The sequence below is a fragment of the Artibeus jamaicensis genome, unplaced genomic scaffold (assembly GCF_021234435.1).
Source record: "Artibeus jamaicensis isolate MK-2021 breed Jamaican fruit bat unplaced genomic scaffold, CSHL_Jam_final scaffold_666, whole genome shotgun sequence".
In the NCBI taxonomy this organism is placed as follows: Eukaryota; Metazoa; Chordata; class Mammalia; order Chiroptera; family Phyllostomidae; genus Artibeus; species Artibeus jamaicensis.
Window position 1 is genome coordinate 108,083 of NW_026522053.1, and position 25,603 is coordinate 133,685.

At 39.4% G+C, this 25,603-nt stretch overlaps 1 protein-coding gene across 1 annotated transcript in view; it reads left to right on the top strand.

Annotated features, from left to right (window-relative positions):
• The window catches only part of DNAH3 (dynein axonemal heavy chain 3), a 279,857-nt gene that overhangs the window by 25,316 nt on the left and 228,938 nt on the right, over positions 1–25,603 (top strand). Inside the window, exons 11-16 of the mRNA XM_053659488.1 lie at positions 9,137–9,262; positions 10,381–10,576; positions 12,267–12,446; positions 19,820–19,956; positions 21,658–21,763; positions 21,950–22,128. Of these exons, the coding sequence (XP_053515463.1) occupies positions 9,137–9,262; positions 10,381–10,576; positions 12,267–12,446; positions 19,820–19,956; positions 21,658–21,763; positions 21,950–22,128 (924 nt within the window). The remainder of the gene's footprint in view (positions 1–9,136; positions 9,263–10,380; positions 10,577–12,266; positions 12,447–19,819; positions 19,957–21,657; positions 21,764–21,949; positions 22,129–25,603) is intronic.

Consider the following 25,603-nt stretch of genomic DNA (forward strand, 5'->3'; position numbering starts at 1 on the left):
TGCTGCATAGAATTCCATTGTGTATATGTACCACAATTTTTGGATCCATTCATTTACTGACGGGCACCTAGGTTGCTTCCAACTCTTGGCTATTGTAAATTGTGCTGCTATGAACATTGTGGTGCAAAGGTTCTTTGAAATTGATGTTTTAGGATTCTTGGTATATAATCCTAGCAGTGGAATTGCTGGGTCAAAAAGCAGGTTGATTTTTATTTTTCTGAGAAAATTCCATACTGTTCTCCATAATGGTTGTACCAGTCTGCACTCCCACCAACAGTGAACTAAGGACCCCTTTTCCCCACACCCTCTCCAACATTTGTTGTTTGTTGCTTTGTTTATGATAGCCATCCTGACTGGTGTAAAGTGGTATCTCATTGTGGTTTTAATTTGCATCTCTCTGATAGCTAATGATATTGAGCATCTCTTCATGTGTCTCTGGATATTCTGCATGTCCTCCTTGGAGAAGTGTCTGTTCAAGTCCTTTTCCCATTTTTTAATTGGGTTCGATGTCTTCCTAGAGTGGAGTCGTGTAAGTTCTTTGTATATTTTGGAGATTAAACCTTTGTCTGAGGTATCATTGGCAAATATGTTTTCCCATACAGTTGGTTGTCTTTTTAATTTAATACTGTTTTCTTTAGCCACGCAGAAGCTTTTAATTTTGATGAGATCCCATTTGTTTATTCTTTCCTTTACATTCCTTGCTCTAGGGGACATATCAATAAAGAAGTTGCTGCGTGAAATATCTGAGATTTTCTTGTCGATGTTCTCCTCTAGGACTTTAATGGTGTCACGGCTTATATTTAAGTCTTTTATCCACCTTGAATTTATTTTGGTGTATGGTGTAAGTTGGTGCTCAAGTTTCATTTTTTTGCACGTAGCTGTCCAGTTCTCCCAACACCATTTGTTGAAGAGGCTATCTTTACTCCATTTTATGTTACTGCCCCCTTTGTCAAATATTAATTGACTGTAGAGAGTTGGGTTGATTTCTGGGCTCTCTGTTCTGTTCCATTGCTCTATATGCCTGTTTTTATGCCAGTACCAGGCTGTTTTGATTACAGTGGCTTTGTAATACAGTTTGATATCAGGTATTGTGATCCCTCCTACTTTGTTCTTCTTTCTCAAAAGAGCAGTTGCTATTCGGGCTCGTTTATGGCTCCATATAAATTTTCGAAGTGTTTGTTCTATGTCTGTGAAATATGCCATTGGTACTTTAATAGGTATTGCATTAAATCTGTATATTGCTTTGGGTAGTATGGACATTTTGATGATGTAATTCTTCCAATCCATGAACAAGGTATATGTTTCCATTTGTTTGTGTCTTCCTTGATTTCATTCTTCAGGGCTGTGTAGTTTTCTGCATACAGGTCTTTTACCTCCTTGGTTAGGTTTATTCCCAGATATTTTATTTTTCTTTTTGCTATATCAAATGGGATTTTTTCCTTGATTTCTGCTTCTGCTGATTCATTGTTCGTATATCAAAATGCCTTTGATTTCTGGATATTGACTTTGTATCCTGCTGTTTTGCCAAATTCATTAATTAGTTCGAGCAGTTTTTGGGTAGAGTCTATAGGATTTTCCATGTACACTATCATGTCATCTGCAAACAGTGACAGTTTTGGTTCCTCCTTTCCTATTTGGATGCCTTTTATTTTCTTTTCCTGCCTGATTGCTGTGGCCAAAACTTCTAATACTATATTGAATAGAAGTGGTGAAAGTGGACAACCTTGTCTTGTTCCTGATCTTAGTGGAAAAGCTTTTAGTTTTTGCCCATTAAGTATGATATTGGCTGTAGGTCTCTCATATATGGCCTTTATTATATTGAGGAATGCTCCCTCTATTCCCACTTTGCTGAGTGTTTTTATCATAAATGGGTGCTGGACCTTATCAAAAGCTTTTCCCACATCTATTGATATGATCATGTGATTTTTTGTTTTTTCTTTTGTTTCTGTGATGTATTACATTTACTGATTTGCGAATATTGAACCATCCTTGCATCCCTGGGATGAATCCCACTTGGTCATGGTGTATGATATTTTTAATGTATTATTGGATGCAGTTTGCCAATATTTTGTTAAGGATTTTAGTGTTTATATTCGTAAGCAATATTGGCCTGAAGTTTTCTTTCTTTGTTGTATCTTTATCTGGTTTTGGGATTAGGATGATCCTGGCTTCATAAAAAGAGTTTGGGAGTCTTCCATCATTTTGGAATAGTCTGTGAAGATTAGGGGTTAGGTATTCCTTAAATGCTTTGTAGAATTCTCCTGTGAAACCATCTGGTCCAGGGCTTTTGTGTGTCTGGAGATTTTTGATTACTGTTTTAATTTCATTTGTTGTTATTAGTCTATTCAGGCTTTCTGCATCTTCTTCATTGAGTTTTGAAACATTATATTTTTCTAGAAATTTTTCTTTTTCACCTAAGTTTTCAAATTTCTTGGCATACAGTTCTTCATAGTAATGTCTTACAATCCTTTGTATTTCTGTGGTGTCTGTTGTAATCTCTCCTCTTTCATTTCTGATTGTGTTTATTTGGGTCCACTCTTCTTTTCTTGATGAGGCTACTTAAAGGTTGTCAGTTTTGTTTATCCTTTCAAAAAAACAGCTCCTGGATTCATTGATTCTTAGAATTGTGCTTTTAAGCACAATTAAATGAATAGAATCGTCTCTATTCATTTAATTATACTCAAATCTTGGCTATTTCCTTTCTTCTACTTGCTCTGGGATGTCTTTGTTGTTGTTCCTCAAGTTCCTGCAGGAGTAAGGTTAGGCTGTTTATTTGAAATGTTTCTATCTTTTTTAGATAGGCTTGTAATGCTATGAACATCCCTCTCAGGACTGCCTTTGCTGTGTCCCAGAAGTTTTGGGTTGTTGTGAGTTCATTTTCATTTGTTTCCAGAAACTTTTTGATTTCTTTCCTAATTTCATTCTTGACCCATTTGTTGTTTAATAACATGCTATTCAATATCCATGATTTTGCGTGTTTTGGGTCTTTTCTCTTGGGGCTGGTTTCCAGTTTCAGTGCCTTGTGGTTGGAGAAAATGGTTGATATGATTTCAATTTTTTTGAATTTGTTGAGACTACTTTTGTGTCCTATCATATGTTCTATCTTTGAAAGTGTTCCATGTGCATTTAAAAATAATGTGTATTTAGCTTCTTTGGGATGAAGGGCTCTATATATATCAGTTAAGTCCATTTCATCTAGGGTGTTGTTTAATGCCACAATATCTTTCTTGATATTTTGTTTGGAAGATCTGTCCATTTTTGACAGTGAGGCATTAAAATCCCCAACTATAATTGTTTTGCTGTGAATATCTTTCTTGAAATCCTCTAAGATTTTCTTTATATATTTGGATGCTCCTATGTTCGGTGCATATATATTTATGATGTTAATGTCTTCTTGGTGGATTCTTCCCTTGAATGTTATGAAGTGACCTTCTGGGTTTCTCTTTATGGCCCTTTTTTTTTTAAGTCTCTTTTGTCTGATATGAGTATTGCTATCCCGGCTTTTTTTCTGGCTGTTTGCTTGGAAAATTTGTTTCCAGCCCTTTACTTTTAGTCTGTGATGGGTAGGTCTCTTGTAGGCAGCATATGTGTGGGTCATGCTTTCTTATCCATTGAGCTATTTTGTGTCTTTTGATTGGAGCATTTAATCCATTTATGTTTAAGGTTATTATTGATAGGTACTTATTCATTGCCATTTTTGTACCTGTGTTCCTCTCTGTCTCTCTCTTATCCTTCCTTCCCTTAAAGCAGTCCTTTTAGTATTTCTTGTAGAGCTGGTTTAGTGGAGGCGTATTCTTTTAGGCTTCTTTTGTCTTGGAAGCTCTTTATTTGGCCATCTATCTCGATTGAGAGCCTTTCTGGGTAAAGTAGCCTTGGTTGCAGGCTTGTAGTTCTCATACTTGAAATATTTCTTGCCATTCTCTTCTTGCTTGGAGTGTTTCTATTGAGAAGTCAGCAGGTCACCTTATTGGGGCTCCCTTGTATGTTACTTCCTTTTTCTCCCTTGCTGCCTTTAAGATTCTCTCTTTGTCTTGGAATTTTGCCATTTTAACAATGATGTGTCTTGAAGTGGGCTTCTTTGGGTTTCTCTTGAATGAGACTCTCTGTCATTCCTGGATTTGTGTGACATTTTCTCTCATCAGATTAGGGAAGTTTTCCCTCATTACTTTTTCAAATAGATTTCTATTCTTTTCTTCTTCTTCTCCTTCTGGTATCTCTATTATTTGGATATTATTACCTGTCATATTGTCTTGCATTTCTCTTAATCCCTCTTCATTCATTCTGAGCCTCTTTTTTATTTCTTGCTTTTTCTGGGAGTTTTTTTCTACTTTGTCCTCCAACTCACTGATCCAATCTCCTGCTTCATTGATTCTGCTTTTAATTTTTTCTTCTGTGTTCTTCAGTTCAGAGATTGTATTCTTCATTTCCTCTTGGCCTTTGCTGATAGTTTCTATTTCCTTTTTCATGCTGATATAGTTAGCAGTGAGTTCCTTGTAGCTCCCCTGTAGTTTCTGGTAGCTCAATATGAGCTCTTTGAACTTCCTGATAACCAGTGCTTTGAATTCAATATCTGATAGTTAACTTGCCTCTATTTCATCTAGCATTGTTTCTGAGGCTTCCTCCTTTCCTTTCATTTGGGGATTGTTTCTTTGTCTTCCCATTGTTTGTGAGACTCTTCTTGTTAGCTTCAGCTTCTTAAATTGATTTGTTCTGGCTTGCTAGGTTTATGGTGTGAACCTCTGTAGTATAACACCTGTGAGATTCAGTGGTATAGTCTCCTTGGTCTCCGCAGCTCACTGTTCTTGGGCTGTCCTTTACATTGACTCCGAGTTTGTCTTCGGGTTTTGGTTGTTTTGGGGTCTTTTTTTGTGGGTCCTTCCCACCAGCTTGTGAACTGATGGTTCCTTCGTCCACCACCCATTTTAATTTGTTTTGCTGGTGAGGGCAGGTTGTGTTGAAGCTAGTTCTTCTGTGTGTACAGGGTGTTTAGGATTCTCTTTTGCTCTTGTTCAGTTGTCTGTCCTTGGTAGTTTCTTCACTGTTTAGTTGTATTTCCAGATAAGTCTTGTATTGAGGTTTGTATGGTTTCTACTCTCTCCTTCACCTTTTTCTGTTGTTATCTGTTGGTGGTTCCTTTGTTGTTGGGTTTCCTCTTTCAATGGGTATCCTGGTGTTCACCGCTTCCACCTACTCTTTTTTTTTTGTGATCAGTTGGAGGGGAAGGCAAAATGGTTTAGGGCAGCAGGAGAGTATTCTATGATATTTACAGTGGCAGCGAGTAGAGAAGAGATAGGAGATCCTTTGGGTATATATAGTGATAACCACAATCTTAAACCCAACCAGCCACTTTTGAGAAAGGATGGAATGAAGATAAGGCTCTTGTTGGGGAGGGAAGTTTTGTGAGTTGGATCTAGAAAGCAGTGAGGTTGTGGGAGGTCAGATTCTGAGGTAAGGTAAATAGCTGTAGTGTGAGAGAGAATAGAATTAACCACTAAAGTATTATGGTTCAGGAAACAGTGAAGTGGGCTAAGATCTGGGAGGGGTGTTGTGTAGTATTTCCAATAGTATGGAACAGCTCTTATTTACAATAATATTAGAGCAACAATCATATGACAGAATCTATGAGATACCAAGAATAGGGAGTATTGGACCTTCAATAATGTGTTGATGGAGCACAGGTGAAGTAAAGGACAATAAATTAGCAATAGACTATGAATGAGGGGACGGGAATCCTATCAAATGATACAATATATTCAGCCAAGGCAAAGAAGACTATACAGAAAGAGGAGGAATACAATTAAATACTAAAGAGGAGGAATACTATTAAAATAAAATATGTAAGAATAATGAAAAACTAATGAAAAAATAATAATACAAATATGCAGTAACTTGTAGCTTCTCTGCTATACCAAAGTGAAATTTGTCCTTCTGTGTCTACTGTTGGGATGCCCCCTCTTTGGGTCCAACTCTGGTCTTTTTGCAGTTCCAAGTTTTTTGTCTCACTTGTGGGGGGAAGAAAAGAAACAAAAAAAAGTAGCAGAAGGGAGGGAAAAACTATGTTTGGAAAACAGGGAAGAAGGTATAAAACAAGAAAGAAGGAAAGAGAGGAGAAAAGTATTGCAAGATAAAACAATAATAAAGTTAAAAAATAAAAGATTACTTAAAAAAAATACTTCTTGTTGGTTTCCAGCTGGCCAAACCAGATTTTCTGGTCTCACTGGCTGCAGCAGGCTGAGTGGTGATTGGTGTGACTTTTCTCCCTTTTTTGTGTACTCAGCCTGTCTCACAAGCACTCTCCCAAGATTCAGACCAGAGCCTCTCCCCAGCGCCCCACCAAGGGAATACAGGTCCTTTTTTAGAGCACTTTTTCCCCCGGGAGTCACCGCCTGGGGTTGGGGTGCGGGCGCACTCCAGGCCAGGCGTCCCTGGTCCCTCAGGCTTGGGCTCGAACCTTTCCCAGTGCTACAGGGGAATGGAAGGGCAACTCTCAATTCTCCCAAACTGGTTACCACAGACTCCAGGTGATCAAGGCCCCCCTGTTTGCTTCCTTGTGCCCATTCCTCTCTCTGACACTTCAAGCAAATAGGTTTCTCCCGGTATTTTTCAAACTGTGCCCAGCCAGGTAGGGAGGGAGCTGATGACCGTGCTCTCTCCCAAGGACCTTGCTGCCAGCCTTCAGCTCCCAAACAGTCTGTGGCAGATCTGGCCTAAGCCCCTGGCACCTGGCCTGGTGGAGGTGGCTGTGGCCTGCAGCCTCTACACTGGTCCCATGGACCTTATTGACCTGCATCCCTCTCCTCACTGTCTGGTCTTTCAGCATCCGCTACAATTTCTGGTCTCCTATTTTCCAGTATGCTGGGGCACTATTAGCTATTTGCTGTGTTCCTCCGCATATCGGCCAGGTTTTTCTCCCATGCGTGGGGGGAAGCAGAATCCTTTTCGTCCTACTCCACCTCCATCTTCCTCATCTATTCCACATTTTATGTATGCATTCTTCAATTGCAACAGAAAGAAAGACTGTCATTTTTTACGGGCCCTTCAAGAAGGGATGTAAATCCTGGTGGGAGAATGAGGCCCCCAGAGTTCACTGAAAGGTCAGGCTAATGACACAATGAGCTGCCACCATCTGGGTTTTTTATTAGAAAAATTAGAGACAAAAAAATTAAAGGTATGTTTAATTTTGATTGGTAAACTTATTAGCTTGAATATTTTGTTTTGGAGAGGATCTCTAGTGTAGAATGTGTTTTATCTTGGAGAACGTACTATTTTTCACATTCTTAGTTTAACCCATGTTTTTGAAAGGAATTGTAGAGGAAGTCAACCTAGGATGGAGCCCACCAATGATTAAAAATAAAAGCATTCCTTCTTTGAATTGAATTCTGTTTTCTAAGGCTTTGGAGGTGCCAGTCAAGACCCTGAAAAAATAAGTAATTTTCTAACTAGGTTGAAGTAGATAGAGTAATAATTTATAGAATAGGCTTTGAAACTAGACCGCCAGGTTCTAGTTTTTGCTCTGTCGCTAATGGGAGAACTTAATCTCCCTGGGCCCCTGTTTTTTTGTATGCAAAATGGGAATAACAATGCTTACCTCATGAGATTGTTGGGTGAAGAGCTTAGAACAGTGCTTGGCACACAGTAGTTGTTTAATAAATAAAGATACTGCTGTAACTACAAGCATGTTTATGGCCTCAAAACATAAATTAACCTAGAAATTAACAAGGAACTGGCTGGTAAAATTGCCAGAGGCTTAGTGCCCAGAGGATAATACATGTGAGTTTAATTTGATTACATAGTGAAGATGGAAAATTATTGAACCTGTAGCCTATACTGAGAAGAAAGGATTCTTACCACCTACTTTTCAAGGCTCTGTAAAGAAAATTATGTAGGCAACAAAGGCACAAAAATGAACCAGAATTATTCATAAAGCTTTTGTCAGCTAAATCCAAAAAAATTGCATGACAAAGATTTATTAAGGAAGTGACATACAGAGTAATTTTCTTCAGCGACCTGAACAATTTAACTTTAAAAATTCTAAGAGATCATTTAGTCATTTGTGAAAAGTGAGATATTTGGAGACAGAATGAGGGTTGTGGTCTAAAGAAAGAGTAAATTTACTGACCACTGTTGGTAGTTTATTAGAAGTCAATGTGTAACATAATTATCAGGTGGTGACAAGGGCCATGCTGGGGTTGAATAACGAATGTGGTGTGTGAAGTCCTCAGGTTCTTTGTTTCCCTAGCAGTGCTCTGTGACTGGCTAGACAAGATAAATACTGAGTTCCCCACCTCCACCAAAAAGGAATCAAGGCTGCCAGACTTTAGGAGGAAGAGTGCCTGAAAGTCATTACAGTGGGTGATGAAAATGAGAAGCAAAATCTGAGACGAGCTAAGAAATAGAGAGAAGTCTCATTGGGGAAGTGGTAGGCACTGATGATTTAAAAGAGTGATTTATAAATGCATGGAATAGATGTCAGGAAGATAAATGGTGGTCCTAAGAGCTGGAAAAGCACTTGGGGAGTGTGGCAAAAGGCAATTTATTCATTGATATGAAAGAAATAGGAAAAGATAACATCATGAGGAGGGCATTCATCCAACAAATATATTCTGAGTGTCCGCATCATGTAAGGCAGAGTGCTTAGGGAGATGCTATGTGTGTGTCTTGGTGGAACTGTCAGGAATAAGTCTATAGGGTTTTGGGAGTTCAGACCAAAGCTGTCCTCCAAGTTTTCTTGAGTAGCTCAACAACCCACTTGATCGAGAAGGTGGTACTTTGCTCACCCTGTCCCCTGTGTCTTCTGTTGTAAATACCTTTGATTGGTCCCTTTGATATCCTAGTTCCCAGCCAGCCAAATGGGAAGTTGGTGCTAAAACCTCCTCCCCAGATGGGTTACCCAACATGACATATATGAAGACTTGGTGAGCACCCATTGCATTAACTCATTTATTTACTCTTTGCAAGAGTTTTTGTGGACTATCCACTCCCTCTCAGACTCCCAGATTTTTCACATATACTTAGTTTTAATTTGTTTAAATCTTCTCTCATTGAAGAAAGAGAATATATGCCCCTTGAGCCCACCATACATGATTTGTCATTAAGCACCTTCTCAGCTGAGGTGGTTTCTCCCTTTCTTTGGCAGATTCAGAGACCTCAGGTTTGTTCGAACAGCGGAATTACTGGCGGGGAAACTGCCACTTCAGCCTCATGAGTATCGAGATGTAATCCAGAAACACTGCACGGAAACACGCCACATCCTCCTCAACAAGTCAGTGTCTGGTCGTAGAGTGTGGCTGCCTCACAGGGTCGGAAATACAGAAAACTCTCTGGCATGAACAGTGGCTCCCAGCCAGGGGATACACAGTCTCCACTGACATCTTTCTCTGTCCTCTTCCTTTCAGTGACCTTCCTCCCCCAGTTTTGTGTATCCTCACATCCACTGCTCTCCAAACCAGTATCCCTCTGACTTTTTAAACTCTCTCATTAGCATTCATGGTGAGGTGCCAGTTCCACCCACCTGCACTGAAATCCTCAAGGCCTTGCTGGGTTACAGGACAGTACAATCAAACGATGTGTTCAGGTGGCCCAAATAAACAGCCACAAGGTTCCATGGTTAGGGGGTTTTTAGTCACTTAGACTATTCTTTTTTCTTTGCAAGTGCATGCAGGACTAAGTCCATAGCCAGAGAAATACCCTATATAAAATGAAGATGATAATACCTATGATCGGGTTTTTATTATTAGAGAATATGTGTATATATGCAATAGCTGGCACATAGTAGCTGCTTAGTAATGTGATCATTATTACTAAATTGCTAGAGTAGTAGTTTTCTGGCAATCAGAAAAGAAACATAATGGGATGAAAAGACCAGTGGTTCCCACTGAAAATTGGGAATTAGAATTTGGGGGAAGTATGAAGAAAGGAACAACGGGGTATCTTTTTGGTTTTCTAATTTCTCCTCTCAACTTCTGAACAGCCACTGCCATGCTGGAGTTTCTACTCTTGCATTTTCTTTCTTTTTTCCTCTTTCTCTCTTTCCTCCTAAAAAGTCTGAAACAGAGACCAAGCATTTAGCTGCGAGAAAAGTTGCACGAAACATTCCAGTTCCTTAGGCTCTTTCACCCCAATCTCTGATTATAATGGAAAAACTATAGACTCAGCCAAATGTGGCACCAATATCCCCTCTCCATCTGGGTATTGCTAATAGAAGAATAATACCTCAATTCAAATCTTAGTACTTTCTCCTCGGGAAAGGGATGTTGGCAAGTAAGGTGTCCATGGGGTATAAAAGAACCAATTGGCAAAGATGCTGTCTGCTTTGTTGCAGAGAGTGAATTTCTTGGAGTTTGGAAGCCATTCTCCTTTGAATGTCCCCTGTCATTGCAGGTGGATCCCCACCTGTGCCCAGCTTTTTCTCTCCTGGAAGGAGCAGTGGGTCCATTTTGCTCCCCAAAGTGACTATGGCTCCTCTCGTAACATTGAAGAATATTTCGCTTCTGTTGCATCATTCATGTCACTCCAGCTCAGAGAGTTAGTCATGAAGTCTCTTGAGGATCTTGTTTCCTTTTTCATGATACACAAGGTATGTAGGGGACCATAAAAAGGCCCTTCTGAGGGGAAACAACCAAGATAGAATCAGGATTCCATTAGCTACAAGCCAGAACAAAAAATAAAATTCTTGATTTGCACACACTTCAGGTCATTATTAGTTTACAAACTAGTAATATAAATGCACAGCAAGCTTTCCTGAGATAATTACCTACTATTAATTGACTAAAAATATACAGAAATGGAAAAGTTGTTAAGAAAAATTATAGAAAGATTGAATAAAATGGAATACATACCTTTTATAGTAGGGAGTGTGGTTACTTTTTTACCCTCTCTGTTAGAGGGCAGGGTTGAAAAGGTGTTGTTATCAAACATTACCTCGATGTTTAGGGAGTATTGGATGTATTGTTGCAGGTACTGACTTTTGTCATTTGGTTTTTGAAAGGGGCATCCCTAAAAATAAAAGGCTTGATTGGCCTAATTAATAACTTCATGCAACTACTTCAGTGAATTAGAAATAAAAACCAAAAACACTAAGTCCTGATTTTCAGAGTATCATAGCATAGTATCATAGCAACTTAGAGAGCCTCGAGATCAAGGAAGATTCTTTTGGATTTTATGTCATGTGGACATCTTACCTTAAAAAGAGTAATAAGAAGTTAAAGTTGCCTGCTTATAAAAAGTTAAGTTTGAGCATTTTTCCAAATAAAATAATGATGAACAGTTGATGTTTTGCTCAAAAAATATAGAAACAAGTGTTGTTGGATTTAGACTGCCATGTTAGCACTATAAGGAGGACCAAACCATAGGTGTCACCATAGCCTTCTACTCTGCCAAGCACAAGAGACTCAGATGTGTGAACAAATCTTACTCTAAAATTTCACACAGAAGGATCTTCATATATCTGAAAGAATGGGGGAATTTATGGGTTGTAAGTGCCCAACATATTTTTGTCAATCATCTTTAAACTGCTCTAGAAATGTCTAAAAGCAATTAGACAAGTACTTCACAGCTGCCCTATGGCAATTTCATTAGGCACTGTCATTTATGTAAGGCATCTTATATTACTAGCCTGTGTGGAGAATTAAGAATATCTCTACACCAATATTGTTGTTGTAGGGAATCTTGATATTTTGAGTGTCTAAAATAGACTATAGGTTTATTAGCAACTTCATTTGAGGTGTACAGATAATTAACTATATGTTTAGATTTAGTCAACAAATTTTTATTGAACATCTACTATGTACTAAATGCCATGTTGGATATTTTGAAAGAGGTGGATGGTTCAGACACAGGTTGTGCCCTCAGGTTTACAGTAGAATAGAAAAAATAAGATGGACATATAAATCTCTATAGGAAAGAAAGATGAAGTGGAAATATGAAAGTTCACAAGTGGAAGAGATTATATCTTGCTCTTGGAGAACAGGGAGACTTCAAAGGGAAAGGATTTTGAGATGAATCTTGAAGGATGGGAAGGATTTTGAAATTCTGATCCAGAAATTTCCAAGCAAAGTAAACCTACTGAGTAAAAGCTATGGCATAGAAGAAGAGGATGAGCTCAGGGTGGGCTAAGCCATCTGGAGCCCGCATTTTAAGTATGAGTAGTGCATGATACTCTTCACTTCTTCTTCTGATGCTCATAGTACTAGGAATGGTTAAATCCACTCCCTTGGTTCTGGAAGGCCCCATTTTGTGACTGTTACCATGGTTTATGTCTCCTAAAGGATGGGAATGACTTTGAGGAGCCCTACCAAGAGATGGAGTTCTTTATACCTCAGCTAATTATGATCAAACTTGAAGTCAACGAGCCCATTATTGTCTTTAATCCATCTTTTGATGACTGCTGGGAGTTAATACACAACTCTTTCTTGGAAATTATTAATAACTCTAAGAGAATCCCCAAGGTAATATTCACCTAATCATTTGTACTGTGTTTTTTTTGCTTATTGCATAAAATATATTTAAAATAGTTATTTATATAAAATATTCAGTCAAGGAGTTTGGCTTTGGGAGATCTATCCTGAGGCTTCTCCCTTGACTCCAGGAGCAGTATTTGTACCATAAAGAAATGTCTATGCATCCCAGAACTGTGCATATAACAAGGGCATTCAGAGTTACTTTGTGAGAGAAAAAAATTATTTTGTGGGGTAATAGGTGACCCCCCCCCCCATAGTGCCAACCTGGAAAGAACAGATGTGTCCCAAGCTGTATCCAACTTGGGTTGATAATTCATGATGTAACAGTTACCACAAACTTGCCAAGAGTCTTCATAAAACTATATCTAATTTAACTCTTGAAGTACCTACCATATGTTTTTGTTCATTTATTGAACCACTCTCTGTGTCTACAGGATAGAGTAAAGCCTCCCTTCTGGACCCAAGCCCTTTCCAGTTTCCTTTCCAGGATGGCATTACTAATCAGATTCCAGACATTTGTTAACTGATTCTTAGGCCTGGGCCAGATCACCCACAAGAGTGTGATTATTTTGTGTATCACCTTCTGTGTTCCCCTAGGTGGTTGGTGTGGCAGGGGGGCCAGTGTTCAGGCTCACATAGGGAAGAAACCTGTGGGGTATTCCTCTTCCTCCCACCCTACGTCCCAACCACACACTGTGTATCACACTTGGATGCTCTTAAGCTCTTTGCATTCTGCAGTTCTATACTTACAGGGCTGGTTGTAAGAGCTTAAGGTTCAACTTGGGTTTGTAGAGAAGCATGTGAACCCAGTGCTCCAGTTGCTTTCACTCAAAATTTAGGGTTTTGAACCCAATCAAACCTTGTTAACAAGAAAACTGGGTGTGTGGTGGCGGAAGAAATAGTGGGCAGCTCTCCTATAGTCAGTATCCCAAGGAAGGAAATGAAAGAGCAGAGCCTATAGTTCAGAAGGATCAATGCGGGGCTTAGGGATAGAAGACATGCATACTGCTTGAGCTCTATGACACTGCTTGTGAGCAGCAATATCTGCAAGGCATCTAGGCTGGGAGAGCTCAGGGCTCGCATGGCTGCTGCTGCAAACAGCCCAGTAGGAGTTGGCATTAGATTTGGTGGATTATAATGACAAGAAGACATCATCACAGTTCACAGTTTATACCAGGCTTGAAAGCTAGGCCCAAGTGACAACCAACTTTATCAGACTATGAGGAAAAGCAGCACAGGCCTAGAGTTCCCCGTATTGAGATACACACAACTCTGGCTCCCACTCCAAACGACTCAGACTGTTTTATCTCTGAACTGGGTGGTGAAAATTGTAAAGAATAGTTCTTTAAGTTGAATATCTAAGAAAACTAAGAACAGCAATAGATAGTCCCCCAGTCACTACTAGTCTTGCCTTATTTATGGTTAAACATGAATTTTAGAAGTTGGAAAAAAAGTCAGCATGAGATTTTTGATAATAGCTCTCAAGGTGAAGAAGGAAAACATATTTTTGAGAAAGTTGCTAAAGGAAACCAAAGTATATTTTAGAAAATACTTGTCTTAATAAAAAATAAAATTGAAGGAGTTCCAGTCAAGATAGCAGTGTAGTTAAATGTGGTACCCAAATTCTCCCACAACCACAGCAAAGCTACAACTAAACTACAGAACAACCATCATGCAGAATCACCTGAAGTCTAGCTAAACAGAAGTCTTATAACTAAAGATATAAAGAAGCCACCACATCAAGACTGGTATGAGGAGTCCCCATCAGATTGTCAGCAGATTTCTCAAAAGAGACCTTACAGGCAAGAAGGGGCTGGAAAGAAGTATTCCAAGTCATGAAATACAAAGACCTACAACCAAGATTGCTCTATCCAGCAAAACTTTCATTTAGAATGGAAGGACAGATAAAGTGCTTCTCAGATAAGATCAAATTCAAGGAGTTCATCATCACCAAGCCCTTATGATATGAAATGTTAAAAGGACTTATCTAAGAAAAAGAAGATAAAAAAGATGAACAGTGAAAGGACAGCGAACTCACAGTTATTAACAACCACACCTAAAACAAAAGCAAACTAAGAGGACAGCTAGATCAGAAGCAGAACCATAGAAATGCAGATCACATGGAGGGTTAGCAACAGGGGAGTGGGAGGAGGAGAAGGGGGAGAAAGGTACAGAGAATAAGTAGCATAGACAGTAGATAGAAAATAGATGGGGGGGCAAGAATAGCATGGGAAATATAGAATCTAAAGAACTCGAGACACATGGTCATAAACTAAAGGGGGGGGTAATGGTGGGGACGGGGGGTAGGGTGGAGGGAAATGAAGGGGGAGAATAGAACAACTGTAACAGCATAATCAATAAAAAAAATTAAAACAAAAGATAAAAAAAAAAGACTGGTATGAGGGGCAGAGACTCAGGTCAGGCTGGTCCCACACCCACATGTGGTGAATAAAAATCAAGAGGGATATCTTGGCCGCAGATATCCCCCCTGAGGAACAAGGGGTACCAGCCCCACAGCAGGTTCTCCAGCCCAAAGTGGAAGAAAGAGAAGTCCCCATAACTTGTGGCTGTAAAAACCAGCTCAAATTGTAGCTGAGTGAGAAAGAGGGCTTCTGAAGTCCCAGGCATTCCTCTTAAAGAGCCCTTGTATGGACTTATTCAGACTTACTCACTCTGAGTTCTAGCACTGGGGCACCAGCAATAAATGGGGAGGAACTGAATAGTCTTGGATCAGGGCATGAGCTGGAATGGGGCAGCTTTTCCCAGACAAAAGTGCTGGCAGAGGCCATTGTTCCAGTTCTGGGATCTCCTCTGCAACACAGAGCCCCCAGGGGGTACCATATCTGAGTCTCTATCAATTTGGCTAACACTGTTAGCCCGACCCTAATGATTCCTTGGAGATCTCACCCTACCAAACTTGCATGCTCCATTCCAAGTTGATTCCAGAGGCTGTTCCATACAAATGTCCTGTCTTGGTTCATTTTTTGGACTTCCAAAACAAGCAATATTTGGCCTTGCTATGTACCTCTTGCTAAATGGCCCTAAGCCTGGCACTAGTGGCAGCTGGCCTTGGCTTGCACCTTGATCTTTCCTGCATACCATTAAGCCCCACAAGTAGCAGTCATCTTCAGATTTCTTTATAGCTAATGCCAGGTGGCCCCAGACAGAACATAGGCAGTAGCTGACCTTGGCCTCTGAGGAGGCCTCAGAGCCATTTCAAACAGTGGACAACTTTAGGTCATGTCAAAGCACCACCCAACCTCCTCCACAAGAATACACTCAAGGGGTGGACTCAGCAGGCACAAGAGACCTACTTGAAGTAAGTCATGCTCTGTGAGATTGGCCACTGCACAAGTGATCTTTCTTGGTGGTTGCAGCTTGTCCTTGCAACCAATTGGCCTGAGGGGGCAGGTCACTTCCTCCCATTGAGTTTCGTTCCAACAACAATCAAGGCTCAACTGCTATAGGAGGGTGTACCCAAGCCATACAACAGGAGCATATCTGAAGGGAACAGCTTGGGTGATTAAGGAGGCTGGGCCCTTGGACCCTAGAAAATACACCTACACATAAATGCACTCTACAAGCCCAGGAGACATAGCAGCTCTACCTAACACATAGAAACAACATGGGGAGGCAGCTAAAATGAGGAGACAAAGAAACATGTCCCAAATGAAAAAACAGAATAAAATGCCAAGAAAAAAACTAACCAAAATGGAGACACACAGTCTACTCAATGAAGAGTTCAAAACACTGTTTGAAAGGATCCTTAATGAACTTAGGGGCAGGGTAGATGAACTTAGTGAAAACTTCAACAAAAAGCAAACATAAAAACCAGTCATAAATAAAGAATATACTAACTGAAATGAAGAATACATTGCAGAGAATAAATGGTGGAGTAGATGAAGCAGAGGATCAAACCAGAAATTTGTAAAACAAGGAAGCAGAAAACACCCAATCAGAACCACAAGAAGAAAAAAGAATCCAAAAGAAATGATGCTAGCATAGGAGTTTCTGGGACAACTTCAAGCCTACCAACATTTGCATCATGGGGGTGCCAGAAGGAGAAGAGAGAGAGAGAGAGCAAGGAATTGAAAACCTATGTGAAAAAAAAATTATGGAAAAGTTACCTAAGCTGGTGAAGGAAACAAACACTCAAGTCTAGGAAGAATAGAGTCCCAAACAAGATAAACCCAAAGAGGACCACAGCAAAATACATCATAATTAAAATGCCAAAGGTTAAAGACAGAGTTAGAAAAGCAGTTCATTATCTACAAGGGAGCTCCCATAAGACTATCAGCTGATTTATAAAAAAACTTTGCAGGCCAGAAGGGATTGGCAAGAAATATTCAGTGATGAAAAGCAAAGTAGATAACCATGATTAATCTACCCAGCAAAGCTATCATTTAGAATTTAAGGACAGATAAAGTGCTTCCCAGAAATAAAAAACTAAAGTAGTTTGTCACCACCAAACCAGCATTATAAGAAATGGTAAAGAGTCTTCTTTAAAGAAGAAGAAAAGATAAAAAATATATAAATAATAAAATGGCAATAAATACATACCATCTATCAACAATTACTCTAAATACAAATAGATTAAATGCTCCAATCAAAAGACATATGGAGGCCAAATGAAAAGTGAAACAAGACCCTTACATATGCTGTCTATAAGAGACTCATTTCAGATTGAAAAATACATACAGACAAAGTAAAGGGGTGGAAGAAAATATTTTATGAAAATAAAAACAAACAAAAAAGCTAGGGTAACAATACTCATATGAGACAATGTAGACTTGAAAACAAAGGCTCTGTAACAAGAGACAAAGAAGGACCCAACAATTTCACTTCTGGGTATTTAGTTGGAGAAACCCATAACACTACATTCAAAAGTCATATGCATCCATATGTTTAATGCAGCATTATGTTCAATAGTCAAGATATGAAAGCAATCTAAGTGTCTATTGATAGATGAATAAATAAAGAACAAGTGGTGCATATGTACAATGAAATATGACTCAACCATTGAATGAAATCTTGCCATCTGCAACAACATGGATGGATATAGAGGGTATTGTACTAAGTGAAATAAGTCAGACAGAGGAAGGCAAATGTTATATGATTTCACTTATATGTGGAATCTAAAAAACAAAATAAGCAGGGAGAACAGAAACAGATTCATAGATACAAAGCACATTTTAATGGCTGCCAGATGGGAGGGAGCTTGGGGGCAGGTGAAAAGGGGAAGGGATTAAGAAGTACAAATGGGAGAAATAGATAAAAAAAAATGTACTTGAAAAGTAACTAAATAAAATTTAATATTAAAAAAAAGAAGTACAAATTCAAGATGTGATTGGGGATTATTATAATATTGTAGTAGCTGGATGTTGTCAGATGAATACTAGATTTATGGGATAATCACTTAGTAAGTTATATAATGTCTGTTCACTACACTGTACACCTAAAACTAATATAAGATTGTATGTCACCTGTAATTAAAAAATAAAAAATTGTTTAAAGTAAAAAATTAATTAAAAAACAAAATTAAGGAAGACATGGATGCTGTCCTGGTATAATACTGATTGGAATACAAGGAGGTGAATGAGAGGCAAAAAGTAAACGAGGTAAAACAATGGTTTTTGAAAACTCAAAAATCAAAAAATAAGCAGAATTTTTATTAGCATTAGCAACCATTACTATCATCTTCAAAAAAAATGTACATTTAACTATGGAAAGGGTTGCTCATGACAGTCTCTCTCCTGCTGGTGCATTTTCTCACGTAAGAGTGCTATCAAAATGCCAAAGTGGAAATGTGGTGGCATAAGCACTGAGAGTGATGACAAAACCAGGAAGTCCAGGATCAGAGATCCAGGGAGAGAAGAGATAGTAACACTGGTGACTGGGAAAGGGCGCTGTTCTCAGCTCAGTTTTACAGATGGCCCTGCAGGGCATGGGAGTACCAGCCATGTTTACAGGGCAATAAGAGGTGTTGCTTCGTGTTTTTATTGAAGACTTTTCTCCCAGAGACCATCCACTATCTTGCCCACATGTGGCTGTTGTGTGGTCTGGATGTACCAGTTATACTGCCTGAAACCATTTCATACCCACCCTTGACCAGTGCCAGATCCTCCATCTCCTTGCTTTCAACCACTGGCCACAGCAAACTTGTCCTCCCACTGTCTTAAAAACCAATGGATGTACCAAAGAGTTGGGGAACAGATCACTTATGCTTGCTTCTCCCTTTCTAAATTGATGTGTCCTCCCTAGTAACACATAACAGCTATAACCCAAGGAAGCACTCTAAAGGTCTTTCTGACACTGATCACTAAAAACTTTCTTTGTGGAAATGGCAGTAAGCCCTGGCTGGTGTAGCTCAGTGGATTGAGCGCGGGCCTGCGAACCAGACAATCGCGGTTCGAATCCCAGTCAGGGCACAGACAGGGGTTGCAGGCTGGTTCCCTGCAGGCCAGTTCCCAGCAGGGGACGCACAAAAGGCAACCATACATTGATGTTTCTCTCCCTCTCTCCTTCCCTTCCCCTCTAAAGATAAATAAATAAAATTTTAAAAAATAATTAAAAAAAAAAAAGAAATGGCAGTAGAAGGCAGTGGGTCCCCAACAGGGACTTTGCAGCCTTCATGAGTTATGCAAATGAGAACATTTCTCAGAGACATACACATGCCATTGAGAAGTTGGAATGGTTGACTTTTCAGAATGATACTGTTTATGCCTCATGATCATCAAATCATAGAATTTGTTTCCCTGAGCTGAGAGAAGAATGTAGTATAGCTCTCCTTCAGATAAAAAAAAAAACAAAAAACAGAATTCCGAGACAAGTGATCTATCTTATCTAAGGTCACAGAGTCAGTTATTGGCAGTCAGGATTAGAACCATGTCTCTGTTAGCTTTCATTAGAAGTTGATAGGTGGCAGGACACCACTATGATATTCATTCAGCCAAACATATTTAGAGCACTTACTTATGTGCCAAGCTCTTATTGGGCCCTCCCCAATGGTGCAGAATTCAGATATGATCCAGGCTCTCATGGTATTTATATCCCGTGACACACCTAGGACAGCTCATTATACACTCATTTAGTGACAGCTGTGATGAGAACATTCAGACTGTGAAGTTTAAGCAGGGAAACCTAACATCCACATGGGTCCAGGGGGACTCACCAAAGATATGAGACTTGAAAGAGCAAGGATTTGAATGATGAGTAATCCACAGAGGGAGAGGAGTGAGCCCAGCCTTGTTCGAGAAAAAAAGTAACAGTAATGCAGCTGCTGTCTCTGGAAATGAGCTCATTTCAATACTTTGTCTTTTGATTCAGTCTCTCTGTAGTATCTTACAGTTTTTACTCTTTAGGTGGAATCTGTCCTGTTCCCAGAGTTGAAAGGATATAATCTGATCCTTGGAACTATCAACCCTGAAGAAAAACTGGTTTCTGATTTTGTGAATCAAACTTTCAAGGTATTTCAGAAAAACCAAGTTGGCCCCCACAAGTAAGTTGGTTTAGCTGTAACTTAGTTGACCTTTTTAGCATTGGCTTAGAGTTCTTAATTATCTTCAAATGAACGATCTCTGTTCCCACAAACCTGGAACAATATATAATAATAGTCAATACTTACTCACATGGCTGTTACTATTTACTACCATTTTACACATGAGGGAACTGTAAGTTTCCAAGTGTGACACAGAAAATAAATAGGAGAGCCAGAATTCCAATTCAGTTATAGGTTCATTTTTGTCTTCTGAAAGCTGTGGGGTCAGACAGGTTTTGGCATTAAGAAATTTCTAGATTTTAGGAAAGTATCATGGTGCATATGTCATATATTGTGCTGTAGCTTCAGCGAGGTCTGGGGCAGCACCCCTTCATTTAATTCAACAAACTGATATTTCTGCAGTGAAAAATATGAATATTCACACCAATAGCCTCACATTAGTTTCGGGTAGCTTTTGCTATCAAATGAATTTTGAAGCAACTTTACATTTTCAGAGCTTTCTGAACTCAGATTAAAGAAAAAGATTGAGGAGAAGTTATCTAAATGTTCCTTAGTAATAACACTGTAGGATAGCTGACGTTTGTTCATTTGAGTAGTCACAAGTTTAGGGTGATCACAGAATGCAGCTTCCAGCTTCTAAACTGAGGTACTTTAAGAATGAAGAGGTATAACCTGGACTGTCCCATGCAAACCAGGACATATGATCACCCTAACCTGGGGCTTCTTGACTGTGGCTCTATTCATATATTAGAACAGATAATTCTAGATTGTGGAACTGTCCTATATCCTATACATGGTAGGATTTTTAATATCCCTGGCCTCTACCCATTAGATGCCAGTAGGGTTCTCCATCAGTTGTGGCAACAAAAAATGTCCTCAGGCATGGCCAGCTGTCCCCTGGGAGCAAAATCACCTCATATTGAAAACTATTGCTAAACTAGTCTGAAAATCATAGGCTTAGATTTGGAAGCTCCTATCTCGTGAATTTGGTTTGAAGCATCAAATTGAAACCCCCATTATCCCTGTTTATGGAGCATCATATGTGCAGTTTGCTCTCTAGATGGCAGCTCCATGGCTTCTCCTGTGTCTCCATTTCAGAGTTTCTGAAATGTCAATCCACTTTTGGAAGTGTACAATTGGACCCCACAAAGTTAATTCTGCTTATTTTATATCATCTTTATTTTCATTTAAACTTACTTTATGTCAGAATATCCCAAACACATCCTCCAACTTGAAGAAAATCTGTCCAGCCATTTTTACATGATCTGTAACACAGAGAGAAACAATTCTACTCAATTGATTTTAGTTACCTTAGTTCCAAATATTCATCTTAAAATTTAGACAGAATTTTAGAGCTGGAAGGAGGGTTAGGAAGTAATGTTTATTGCATGCCTACTGTATGTCTTAATGCTTTATATATACATTGTTACAGTTATGCTATGAGTTGTTACATTTCCATTTAAAGACACTGGTCTTTAGAAAAGAGAAATATTTTGTCTCAGTTTATGCAGGTAGTAGGTAACAAAATTGGAATTTTCAACCAAAGTTCCAAATTTCTAGTTCAGTGCCCCTTTTGCCACTTTATATTTTTCTGTCTTGGTTTGGGTTGATTTTTATGTTGTACTTCTTCATTTGCCACTCTGACTAATCTGATTTGGTGGCCTGTATTTTTGTTTGCTTTTATGCTCTTCAATATGGAAGATACTTAAATGTCTACAAAAAGTACCATGATTTATTGGACAATATGGCAGAGCAAAACATCACTGCATTCCTGAAAGAAAATCATGAAATTGAGGATTTTGTGATGGTAGGAGACGCCACTTGACATTTTGTATCTTAGTGATGTGTGTTGCAAACAATTCAATGAGTAGTTAGTAGGTTTTCTGAGTATGCACTGTGCTCAATATTGGACTAGGCTGGCAGGGGTGAGGCTGCAGGCAAATGCATAGAGACTGAACACAAATTAAGCTACTGAATATGCTCTCTTTTACAGAGGATCAATAGCATTAAAAAGCGGAGAAATGAAATTGCATCCATGCACATTTCTGTGCCTTTGGCTATGTTCTGCCTTGACACTATGACCCTAAATTATGATCTCTGTGAGCGAGCCCAGAATCTTAAAGATCGTCTGATTCAGTTCCAAGTCGATGTAAACCGGGAAACTAATGTCAGGTACTATTATTATGTGCAGATAAATAGCAATGATATTTGGCACAAACAGGAGAATGCAAAGGGAGACAGAATTTGCACCTCCCAAAAATGACCAGGCTGAAATTTTAGTCCAAGTTATTTCTGCCCCAAAATGAGGGTATCAGGGAATTCAACTGTAAGCTAGAGGGTGAACAATAGTAAGAAAACTACATGGGACTTGTAGTAGGAGGGTGGGAAGTGTCCTGGAACAGTCCATCTCTGATCCTTCAGCCTTCACTTTCTTACAGCCAACGTCTCAGAGACAATGCTTCACAGGTCCAGCTTTCTCAGGTCACAAATCCTGTCACCATCACCTAGTATATATTCAGAGATAGCCTTTAGAATCACTGCTATGAAGACTTCTGCTGTATAGGTCTGGGGATTCTGTCATTCAATCTAAAGCCCAATATTGTGCCTTCATTATAATGATGACTATCTATATACTATTCAAAATGTTTTTGATTGTAAGAGATAAAAGCTTAAACAGACTCGCTAACATAAATAAGGGAATTCAGGGATCACATGTTGTTTTTTTTTTAAATTTTATTTAGTTATTTTTCAAGTACAGTTTTTTGTCTATTTTTCCCATCCCAGCCTTCCCCGCCCCTTGCTCCCCACCTCCCTCCCATTTCCACCCCCTTAGTTCTCGTCCCTGTGTCCTTCCTATTTGTTCCTCCAAATCCCTCCCCCATTTTCCCCTTAACTTCCCTTCCTTCTCCCCTCTGGTCACTATCCCTTGTTCTCTATTTCAGTGTCTTTGTTTTTTGTTTGGTTTTTTTTTCTGCTTGTTTGTTTGTTTTGTTGTTTAGCTTCCTGTTAAAGGTGAGATCATATGGTATTTGTCTTTCAACCCCTGGCTTATTTCACTCAGCATAATGCTTTCCAGTTCCATCCATGTTGTTGCAAAGGGTAGTAGCTCCTTCTTTCTCTCTGGCTCACATGTTGAAAAGTTCAGGAGTTGCTAGCTGTAGGCCCTCCACCCTGAAATTGGGATAGTCTCCCTCCCTTGAATCAGCTTTCCTCTTTGTGGGCTCCATTCCCTGACAGGCTCTTTCTAGTTTGTGCACCCAGCAGCCCTCAGCTCACATCCTCCCAGATTCCCATCTGATGGGAAAAAAAGGTTTCTCTTTTTCCAAATTCCTCCCAAATTCTGGCCTTCAGGACACTGGCCTGACTTAACTCATCTGTGCAACACTGAACCAACACCATGGCCAAGAGGATGGCTGATATCTGAGTGGTGCTTCCATCTTTGGGGTGGATGTCAGCCCTACCTAAACCACAGGGACTCAGAGAGGGAGAGGGGCTTCCCAAGAAGACTTAGGGTATGGTTACCAGAAAAGGAAATAATGCAAAGAGGCTGGGACAGCACCTGTCTGCTCTTATGTCTCTATTGAATGTTAAAAAATATTTACATAACCCATTATTCTAGCTCTCTTCTTTAGGCCACATTAAACTATGGACTAAGATGGTTTAGGAATAATGACTATTGTTAACGTTATATATATTATATTATTCACATATATGTAAGTATATATAATTTTAGTATTTTATAGCACTTTAAGATTTACAAAATACATGTCAGAAACTCATCAGCAAATTAATAATAGTAAGAGCTACTGTTTTTCCTACTGTTTTTATAGTCCAGTCACTGGGTAAACATTATAGATCTAGTCATGTCTTCATAGCAACCCTAAGAGGTCGTGCATTATTCTCTCCATGATGTTGATGAAGAAGGTAAGACTTCAAGAGCTTAGCAAGTGGCACATTCATGGTTAGCCTAGTTCACTTTGACCCCAAAGTCCATGCTCTCTACCACTACACAGCTTTCTCACTGAGCGACTACATGGTGGAATCCTGGTTTGGGAGCCAGAAGACTTGGTTTTGAACCCAAGACCTCCTGTTTACTAGCTATGCATTCCCTACAGTCACCTGTCAGGACTTCAGTTCCTGTGCCTGTAGAATTGGGAATGGGACAGTAAAAGATTTTCAGCCTTCATGCTACTATAACACTTTTTTAGAGAGTTTGAGCATTAGGAATTTTTTCATAAGCAATAATGCATTGATCCTCATCAAAATAAAAGTATAATCCCTTATATCTCTGAAATTTAAGTGAAAATAATGTCCCATTATGAACCCCCAAAATTTTAAGGATACAGAAACTCAATCTTGGTGACTGTGTTCCGATGTTTCTTTCTGCCTTAAAAATAGTGACCTTCTCATCAACCTCATGAGGTAGGTAAGACAGATATAAGAACCTTACTGAATGGAAGAGGAAATGAGGCTCAGAAAGAAAATCTAACTCGCTCAAGTAAGTGAGTTTGAATCAGAGTCTTCTCATCCCACCCCTGTTTGAGCCACTTCACTATCCTGAGTGGAATGCCTTCCACTTCCAAAGACTAGGTGTGCCGTAGAATGAGGTGCTCTAAGCAGGGGGTGCCTTTCAGTACATTGGTAAAAAAGTGGGCATGCCACTTATGTCCAATAAAGGTACATTGATCTAAAGGTGCTATAAAAGTGACCAGAAGTGTTGGTCAAAAAAAGCAGGGCCCTGAGTAGAGATACAAGATGTGGAGCTCTGAGTAGATACACAACATTGTTAGGCCCTGAGCAGAGGAAGAAATCATTCTTTTGATCAAGCTGCTTATTTTCTTCAGGGTGAAAAGTATTGTCCAAAAAAATGACAACAGGCAAAAAGACACCCCAGTTTGGTACAAAATATGTTGATCATTTTTATGCCATCTTCTACATGAGACAAAGAATAGCCCTGTGCTTATGGGACCCCTGGCATTTTAGATAATTGATTTTAGAGACAGAGGAAGAGAAAGAGAGAAATACCGATGTAAGAGAGGAACATTGATCAGATTCTTCCCATATGTGCCCTCACCAGGGATCAAACCTGCAACGTAGCTATGTGCTCTGACCAACAACTGAACCTCTAATTTTGGGTGTATATACCAGTGCTCCAATACCTGAGCCACCTGGCCAGGGCAAGGCCTGGCATTTTAGATTTTAAATGATATAATGAGCATATGTAAAAGGCAATGTTTCCTATCTTCAGATTATCTCTGGATATTGCAAAGGTGTTGTGTTGGTCAGATTCCTTATATCAACCCATGATTAAGACTGTTTAAAAGGTCTAGCAGATAGTGGATCTCCTACCAGGATTCTGGGCCTTCCCAGGCAACTGATATTCAGGAGGCAGAATATATTTACTCCGTGCATTCTCTTACAAAAGGAAAGAAGGATGGATTCTCATCAGGTAAGAGTCTATCAGACTGAGAGGATGTACCTGAATTAGTTTTGTTAGTCCAGATACTATAACAAATAGACCAAAGATATTAATGAACACAAGTTTTTTTTAAATTGTTGTTCAAGCACAATTTTCTGCCATTTACCCCATCTCAACCCACTCCACCATGTCCTCCCCACCTCCCTTCCATTTCCACCCCCCTTGTTA